General features: G+C 30.6%; 1 protein-coding gene across 1 annotated transcript; it reads right to left on the bottom strand.

Annotated features, from left to right (window-relative positions):
* Nucleotides 1–7,291: 7,291 nt before the first annotated feature.
* LOC145093131 (transcription factor bHLH93-like) lies at nucleotides 7,292–9,085 on the bottom strand. The gene is made up of 4 exons (XM_079031202.1): nucleotides 8,448–9,085; nucleotides 8,212–8,352; nucleotides 7,929–8,096; nucleotides 7,292–7,852 (listed from the first exon to the last, which is right to left on the bottom strand). Exons 1-4 carry the CDS (start codon nucleotides 8,931–8,933, stop codon nucleotides 7,766–7,768), a joined length of 882 nt encoding a protein of 293 aa, XP_078887328.1. The 5' UTR covers nucleotides 8,934–9,085; the 3' UTR covers nucleotides 7,292–7,765.
* Nucleotides 9,086–10,281: the final 1,196 nt, after the last annotated feature.

Here is a 10,281-nt window from a genome sequence, read left to right as displayed (position 1 = left end):
TCAAATTAGGAAATATAGGATTTTCTAGAGGAACAGGCGAACTTTTCTAAAACATAACTTATAACTTACTACATTTCAACTACATTTTTCAACAACTTTCTACAACTTACCTACATCACTAAAGTCTTATGAACTCACCAGCTTAATTGTTGATCAACTCTTTCAAATAACTTGTATTCTCAGGAGACTATTAGACAGGTGCTCGTGCTAGGAATTCAAAAGATGGAGCATTATAGCTTCAAGTCTTGTTTTGTTATTCGTTTATAAATTCTTTGTTTTGTGAACACACACATTGTAAACACTTTCTTTCTAAATGAAATGGTTGTTCATTACTTGCTTACTGTATACATATCTTGTGATACTAAACATGACGTCCTCCACCCCAGAACGTTTCTGCCGTTTCGGTTTTGGGGTGTGACAACCACCTATTGCCAAAATACCTGCACACCCTCGTGACCCACCATCCATATAAATCATATATGATTAGATACATATAATTACACGTGATTAAATATATTTAACTACATATGATTAATGTGAACAAAGAAGAATTATTGAATCAAGAATACGATAATAAATCTTGACCATATAAATCATATGTTATTTGATACATATAATCACATGTGATTGTATGTATTTAATCGGATATTATTTATGTAGAGAATATTTATTTTCGTGTTTTAAGTTCAATAGTTGTTCTCATGTATTTCATCATATGTGATTATATGTATATAATCACATATGATTTATATGGACAATATTTATTTTCGCTTTCTTGATTCAATAGTTGTTCTCGTGTATATAATCACATGTGATTCTATGTATCTTATCACATATGATTTATATGGATAAGATTCGGTTTTGCGTTTTTGATTCAATAATTTTTTTTTTCATGTATTTAATCAGATGTGATTATATGTATTTAATCACATATGATTAATATAGACAAAGAACAACGATTGAATCGAGAACACTAAAATGAAACTTGTGCCCATAAATCATATTTGATTAAATACACAATAATATTTACTGAATTGAGGATATGTAAATGACTTGTCTGCATACATAATATGTGATTAGACACATATAATCACATATAATTATATTTATTTAATTATATATGATTTATTTGGACAATATTATTGTTTAGGTTTTTGATTTAATAGTTGGTCTCATGTACTGAATCACAATAATATTTAATCACATATGATTTATTTCGACAAGATTTGTTTTTGGTTTTTAAAAATACAAACTCTAGTCATTGGTTTTGTTTTGGTTAGGGTTTTGTCGTTTTTATTTATTTTATTTTTTGGTTTTCCAGTTTTGCTCAAGCCTAGTTATTTTTATAAACTATCGACATAGTTTTATTGTTAAAAGCCAATAATTATAAAACTAACATATGATTTTTTATAATAGCTAGATATATCAAATATATGATTATATTTTAATAAAATATTAACTTCCAAGTCTTTCGAACTTTGCAATGGATGACCTTAAAAAAACCACAACTTCATGTCTGTTTGCACTTTGCAATCACTGAATCTCATTCCGATCAACCTCTTAGCATATTAATATCCACAGTTAATTATGCCAATAGGCAATAGCCAAGTAAAATGATGAAAATAAACTATATTAGTAATATATGAATAAATATTTTGACTCACTAAAGTAGCTTGAGGAGTATATTTCTTGGTTGATATTTAATAAAGAAACATAACAGAATATGTAAAAAAACATTAAATAAAAAGGATAAATCCAATCAAGAACTTGGTTGGGAAGAAAAACAAGTAAAATTCCTTAAGTAGCAAAGTTTTAACAGAACAATATTAATTTATGAGACAAACTCAGCAATATATAAATTACCCTTGAATCGAATTCGTGGCAAGTTTTTTGAGAAAAAAAATGTGCGCTATCTGATGGAATTAGGATGCATAGAACCACATTGCTTTACATTTAAGGTGATTGTAATAGGTAAAAACATTTGGAACCTGGTTATGTATGCGGTAACCCACCAAATTCTTGTTGAATGTCTCATGGAATTTCTTCAAAATCAGTGTCATGAACGAATATCGGCTACATCTGATAGCAAGTAGTTAAATTTAATCTATTGCGATTGTAGAGCCAACTAATAAGTTAATCCCCCATAATAGTGATGTCAATGAGGTTATCTATAAGCGAGACAACCAAGAATAGTTAGAACTTCACTATTCAGATAAAACCGAATTATCCAATTGGATAATTTGGATTGGACTATTTGGTTCGGATATTCGGATTTTTGGATTGGTTTTTAACAAAACCAAATTTTTATTTTGGATTTCAGATTGGTTTTGATTTATAAAATAAGAACTGAATAATCCAAAAAAACCGAATAAACATTTATTATTTATCTATTTATAATATATATCCATAGTTATTTATTAATTTGATAACTTATTTTTTCAAATAGGTTCAAAACGTTTCACCCGATAAAAAAAACATTAATATGTATTTTCTCTCAAAAGTTTTCTATCTATAAAATATTTAACTATAATATATCTTCTTAGTAGTTGTTTAAAAATTTCAAAATGCAACTAAATAATTTGTTTTTGGTTCTTGTGTAAAGTTGGGTAATATTATAATTATATGTCGTTTTAAAATGTTTCATTTTTTGAAAACCAAATTATAAAAAACCAATCCAACCGAATTGTAATTAGATCGGATCGGATTTGAATTTAGATTTGACTATTCAGATCCATGTTTTGAAAACCGAAATCAAATTGGATTCACATGATTTGATCGGATCAAACCGATCCATCCAAATGAACACCCTTACGGAATAGTGAACCAAGATGTTGAGTTTCCTTTACAATTGTCATCAGCATGACAGGATATGCTTTGGTCATTTGATCGGAGCAACAATTTATAATCAACATGATGGTGTTTTGGAGTTTGGTATATCAATTTAGTTTGTATATGACTCGTATGATAAGTACTACAGTTCTAGGGGTGCAAATGGCCATATCAAGCAAAAATGTTCACTCGAACATTTTATCGAATACCTATAGTGCAAGAATCGTTTTTCACTTTTGCAAGCATACGAGTATATCTGAAACCATCCCATCTCAGGCATCCAGTTTAGAAAATAAGAGAAACACGTATAGGGTGGGAAAACGAAATTTTTGCCATTATGATGCCTGGAGAGTGGAAAGCTATAATAATTGTAGCTTTTTAGAACATATAGAGATAATGGTAAGCTCTGTAAGCAAGGACATATCATCCGAGTTGCATAACTTTGAAAGTTACCAAGCTGGTGGTCGTCCGTTGAGGAATGAGGTAATAGATGAAGTGTTCACCATATCAGCAGGAAAGTGATTTCGGGTTTTCTGGTGTCGACTTAGATTTTTTTACCAAGGGAGCAATTTAGTGTTGCTACTGTTTAAAGAGATGAATGTGCTTCAGAAGGCTTTAATTTGTCTCGACTGTGGAAGTTAGACAGGGATGGACCGGGGTTTTTCTTGAATCATAGAAAACCCCAACAAGTGCATGAGGATAAAGATGAATGTTGCTTTGAAGATACTCATCGTCCCCTGCGACGGATCAGGTTTCAAGGACAACCAACGAGAATGTGAATGACGAACAAGTATAGTGTTGTTTCCGACGGCCGGAGGTGGAGGAAGATGGCAACAAGCAGATCTTGAGAGAGTGAAGAGGCGTCAGTGTCGTGGTTCCGAAATCTGTCCGGTGGTTCCAGCGCGCTACGGTGGTTCCGGCAGTGGTCCAACGGTTATCATGGTGGTTCAGATCTAACTAAGATGAGAGAAAAAGAGAAGAGAGAGAATATATGTGTACTAGTGTGTGAAATATTGGTATTAGGTTTATAAAAATGTTCTCAAATTAAGAATTATTCTCATTTGAACATGCTTATATATATATATATATATATATATATATATATATATATATATATATATATATATATATATATATATATATATATATAATATTACATTTTTTCTAGGATATAATGAAGTAACTTACATGAATTTATAAAATGGATTCTTGTTATTTTACCAATGTAGATGGATGTTACAAAACACATGACATCTATACTACATGTTTAAATTATCAGAAAAGGAAAATGATTATGTTATACTACCGATAATATCTAAGAGTTTGATTCTCATAGACACGGCTAGTTACATCCTTGATTTTTAACAAAGACAACTTTCACCCCCACATGAAATAAGGAAGATTCTTCAAGAAAAAGCACAAGTGGAGAATCCACTAATGTGGTACTTTGATCTTAGGTTGTCCAATTATGGTGTCCAAGTTAAACGAGACTCTTTAGTTTTAATATATTAATAAGTATTTTTGTCATTTTAAGTTTATTTAGTAAATAGAAACTCAACTATGTTTATATATTTTCCAATCAATAATTTGTGAGGACCATCAGTTGTCAAATCATAACATAGAGTCTCCAATATTCTTTCCATTTGATTCTAAACATAAAACTTTGAACAAGGACGGTTGCAATACGAATGTAGACATATAGTGATTTACCAATCAAGAAACTAGAAAGTATTATTCACATTTATAACTTTAAGAGAAAAGACATTTCTTTTTGGATAAAGATAGTTATAAAATATTTTAGCAATAAAATGGTGAACTTTATTTGTTTAAAGCATGTATAAATAACAAAAGCAATAACAAACAATAAAAAAAAAAAAAAAAAAAAAAAAAAAAAAAAAAAAACCCAAGTCTCATAAGAATGTGGTAAGGATTGAGGGAATATGATGGGTAGTCAAAGCTGTCTCTAAAAAAACCTTGAAAAATATAAAAAGAAAAAGACAAAACACTTGCACATATAATGAGATCACATTCATATTAAATGCTAGCCCACCATTAAGCGTATAAGAAAATATAAGAATAACTAACTAAATACTAACAAATACCCCATATAGTAATATAGTAAGACATGAAGGAACGGCTCACTTATAGAGATTCAAACATAAACAAAGGTCATCTTGGAAGGGATAGATGTACAAACAATGTAAGAAAATTTTAACAATAGTGCATGGTGAAAAAAACACTAGCCGAAAGGTTGGAACAAATACTTGCAATTACAAGTAGACAATAAAGAAGGAATAAAAGGTAGACTCATATCCAACATAAAGAAAGGACATCCTGAAAGGTCTATAAGTACACACAGAGTTTAAACTCAAATAACTACTCCTATACTAGTTTACTACCATGATCTTATACCTCTATGCCCTATTATCAAAGGTCTTGTCCTCGTTAAGATCTAACTCATTCAATTCTAATAACAATATATATATATATATATATATATATATATATATATATATATATATATATCCACTTTCTTTGCGAGCATCCTTTCCTCTTGTTGTCGTCCATAATAATCATCCCCATCATTATGAACATAACATTCGGTTGTCTCCTACATACATGTACAAACCACCACAATCTTTGTTCTTTTAATTTCTCGCTGATTGTTTCCACTCTTGTCTCCTACATACATGTACAAACCACCATAATCTTTGTTCTGATAATTTCTCGTTGATTGTTTCCACTCTTGTCTCCTACATACATGTACAAACCACCATAATCTTTGTTCTTTTAATTTCTCGTTGATTGTTTCCATTCCTAGCGAGTTTTTGATTTATGATTTTGGAACTTGGTCAGTTCAATAGGGTTCTACCATAAATCCACCAAAACATTTTCATTACCATTACTTCCACTTTTCTATTGTGCTCTTTCTTCGTTAGCTAACATTCAGGTGCATACAACATAGTTGTTCTTACAACTACCCAGTGGCGAATATACATAACCAAGGTGAGTCACTTGACCCACCTTTTATATATATATATATATATATATATATATATATATATATATATATATATATATATATATATATATAACAAGTAATATATTATTAAATTTATAACCTATCTTAAATAATTGAAGTGAATTACCCTAATATCTTTGGCAAGAAAAAAAAACAAATGAAACTTATATTCTAAATTTTAATAGTCCAAGACTTTTGAGGGAATAATATAATATGAATAGTCCATTACAAATTAAATTTAAAATAATAATAATAATAATAATCATTGAACCATAATCATTAATCAGTAGTCGGTAGTCGATCCCAACGTCATTTCCTTCTCTGAGCCTCAACTATCGCTTCACAATCATTAATCCACTATCTGATAACATTACAATCGATCATCAGCCAATCAGTTATGTCGGTTGCCACTTGCGACTTACCACCGCTGGCAGCCGCTCCTTCGCCATAGCCTCCGGTTGTCGCGTACTCCCCCTTCTTTCCTCCACAGCCTCCAGAACCACAAATAGTTTTTTTTTCATTTCTATCGATTTCATTTAAATAGTGAAACGTGTGGATTTACGTTCTAGACTCGCCACTGCAACTACCATACACAATTTTCTTTTAAGTTTCAACCGGAACCTTTTATCATATAAAATTCCAATGGCTTCTCTCTACTTGATCAATCCTTCATTTATATGGAAAGTGATATCATCTTTAATACCCCATCTTTATCAATTATAAAACCCATGTACTTTTCCTTCAATTATAGGACTTGCTTAATGATACACACTTCTATTCTTTTTCATTTCCTCACTAAAATAGCACCATGGATAATTGGTCTTAGTTGTGTTAATCATAAGCACCTTGTCTGTCAATGAAGCTTTCTAGATTTCCAAACTGGAATTCAGCTCAGTTTTAGCCATACAATCAAAACAATATCGTCCACACAAAGCATAAACCATGGTACCTCCCCATGTATCTTGTGAGATACGTTGTCCATGAGCGAAGATGTAAAGGTTAACTCCCAAACCATGATGGATCCCAATTCCAACAAGGATAATTTTTATGTCTCCAAGCGTAGTTCGGACGTATTTAGTTAACCACAAATCCATATTTCTTTCTCTAAACTTCTCCATAAGACCTCTATAAGTAGGTGGATCGCCTTTGTCATTGACCTCACATGTATGAAGCCGGATTAGTTTTGAGTTGCTAATGTATCATGTCTTATCATGATCTCCATAACCCTCTCTCTCAAAGCTTCATTGTAAGACTAAGTAGTTTAATATCTCTAGTTTCCACAACTTAGGGTATCTCCTTTCTTCTTACGAATTTGTACCATGTATAGTACTAGATCTCCATTCCTTATGGATCTTGCCTGACTAAAAAATAGAAAATTTTACTAAAAACAAGTAAAACCTCTCTTGTGTGTATTAGTGCATGTTATTAGATTGCAGTTGCTTTTTGGAATTGTTGATTGAATATATGCTTTTATTACACTGTATCTTGACACATAAGTCATCTGTACCCTATGCAGTTTCTAGTCAACATACGTACCACTTCATATATATATTAATTAATATGTGCTGTATACCCGGTACATCAATAATTAAAAACTAAACATTTTTCATATAAAATTATAACCTGACAACATTCTTTCTCTTCATGGGTAGGCCCCATAAAACATTCATGTCTCTTGTAAATTGCAAATTCAATTCTTCCGCTGAAATTTGCATCTTTGTACCTTTATTATAAAGGGAATATTATGTCTTTATATTAACTTTTTTTGGAATCTGGAGTGGAGTACTATGTGCTGTTCATAAGTAAATTAATAATTGCAAAGATGGAAAACACCCAAGATTCTGCAAAAACATTTTCATGCTAATAAACAAGAGTAGAACTTGAAGATTTTATTTTTCATATATCCATGCTTCTTTAGAGACATCTTCCTCCATATCCTGCATTTCTGAATAATATTTGCTCAATTTCTTCCGAACTCGTCATCTCCCGACTTTTCTGTGCCTATATATATATCATGTTTTATATTATAACGAAACAACACACAAATATGAACAAAAAAAATAATGAGAATATGTACCTCAAAACAAGAAGCTTGAACAGAAAAATCACCGAAAGAACTCATGACACATTGTTGAACGTCTAGACCTAATGTTTCAAGTGTGTTCACCGTTGACAAAACCAATCCCGGCTTTGTTGAACAACAGATCTCAATACGGGTATCCACGTTTCTCCTCTCTACTTCAAACTACGAACATATTTTTTTCAAGAAATTAATGTATGTTCGTTATGCATTATATATATATATATATATATATATATATATATATATATATATATATATATATGGATAAAAATAGCACCTTTGTTGGATACTTAGCTTGTGATAGTTGTGAGACTCCCATCAAGTTCAAGCTATTCGAATCAGGATTCAAGTTATGAATCTTTTCGAGTAGATCTTTCATATACTCTATCGTATCCCCAAGTATTGATGTCCTATCCATCTGTTCTTTTTTTTTATATCTCAAGAACATTAGTAAAAACTTATCTATTTATGAAAAAAATAATAATCCAGATCATGGATGTAGCTTGTTGTTACCTTGCTAATTTTAGGAACAATTGATCTGAGCATTGAAAGACGATCATTCAACCGTTTTCTTCTTCGTCTTTCTGCCATTAAATTCTTGGAAGGCTGCCCTTCAACCTTCTTAGATTTGCTCTTCTTTTCCTCACTAAAAACATACTGGACTTCACGCTTATCATGAACCATGTTATCAGAATCCACCAGCGTTGGGCACGTTTCTTGGACTGAAACCATTGACGTTGGTATATCATTGTATTCGAATCCGTAGATTTGTGTGAATTCGTTGTCGAGATTTGGTAGCGTGGGAAAGATAGTTTCTTCGAAGCATGGAAAATTAGTGGGTTGTAGAGAGGATGAGATGAGCTGCATGAATGAAGAAGAAGAAGAAGAAGAAGAAGAGGACGCTAATAACGAATCATCTTCTTCATTAGGATTAAATGTGGTCGAAGTGATCAAGAGATCTTGAAGAAGACCTTGTGGTTGATGAGAGGGGTGCTGCATCTGGAAAATTAGGAGTATGAAAAGGGAAGTGAATAAAGATGATGAGATGGGATTTGAGGTGTGTAATTATAAGGAAATGATGATGTTTTTTAGGCTGAATTGTTTGACCCACAGATGTGTCTGCATTGAAAACGATGGGCTTGGCTTCATGGACGTTGTCAGTCTGGTCGACTGGTCATATACCCCCATGACTCATCAATCTTATAGATATTCAAATAGTAAGAGATCATAAATTATTGGTGTTGTCAATTCTTGTTTGCATGGGTTATATACATATATATGTCGTTTTTTTAACAGAAATTTTGTTGGGAGATAAATATTAAATGGTCGGATATATATCATGGTTACCCAAAAAAAACATATAGATGTTTGTAGATTTTGATAAGGATGGGAATAATAGATAAATATTTAAATTGTTTGTCTTAAATTATTTAGAATTGATAAGTGATTTATTATTTGAGTTATTGGTGTTGGAAAATATAAATTTTGAATTATCGGATTGAAGTGAATAAAGCTAAAAATTTAAGTTATCAATGAATAAATAAGTTTTTATTTTTGCTTTAAAAATTTTAGTTTGATTAATCTGTTTAATTTTATGTTTAGAAATGAATTGGATTAGTAGTTTTTAACAAATCTTTTTTTTCTATAAAAGACTACAAATTATCGTAAAGAAGAAAGAGAAGAAGAATTTCTAAGTTTAAGAGGTATAAACTATAGAACTTAATGTACAGATTACATATGCAAAAACAACATATTATTAGAGCATCCACAATGCATTAAATTTACTAGAGTTTAATGGATTGACATATTATAATTTTACTTACTATACAATTTTATATTAATTTTCCTACAATGGAATATATATTTAATAGTTAAAATGTTTCCATTTTTCCATTGAAGAGTTCAATGGTCATTGAACTTCATATCCATTGAATGCTAACATGGCATCCCATAATAATAGAGTGTAATCCATTGAATGTCAATTAAACATGTCACCTCATTCAACTCTAGAACTTTGTAACAATCGTAAAAATTAGGTCGATGTCCGTCGAATGACAACCGTAACTAATTGTGATGGAGGACTTAATGTATGATGTTCTTATAAAAATAAGTGTATATTTATAATAATAAAAATCGTTTAATATATATTATTATTGGAATGTGACTAGTTATATGCTAATAAAATCAATAAGATACATACAATTATGTTTATGTAGTGAAAGAGTTATATTTATAAAAATATCTAAGTCCTTATAAATGTTATATGTAATAATAAGCGGACTTGATTATTATATGACAAAAATATAACAAAATAAATAAGTATGAGATGTATGTATGTGTGTATATG

Source organism: Lactuca serriola, chromosome 3 (genome assembly GCF_051521515.1).
Source record: "Lactuca serriola cultivar US96UC23 chromosome 3, Lser_US96UC23_V15, whole genome shotgun sequence".
NCBI lineage: Eukaryota > Viridiplantae > Streptophyta > Magnoliopsida > Asterales > Asteraceae > Lactuca > Lactuca serriola.
Note: the sequence above shows the minus strand (reverse complement) of the source record. Positions and strands in the feature narration are given on the sequence as shown.

Excerpts from the sequence above, each read along its gene's own strand:
- LOC145093131 (XM_079031202.1), bottom strand. The coding sequence starts at position 8,933 with ATGCAGCACCCCTCTCATCAACCACAAGGTCTTCTTCAAGATCTCTTG. Across the intron at positions 8,097-8,211 it reads AAGCTAAGTATCCAACAAAG|TTTGAAGTAGAGAGGAGAAA; the intron begins GTGCTATTTTTA and ends ATATGTTCGTAG. Across the intron at positions 7,853-7,928 it reads TTCAAGCTTCTTGTTTTGAG|GCACAGAAAAGTCGGGAGAT; the intron begins GTACATATTCTC and ends ATATATATATAG.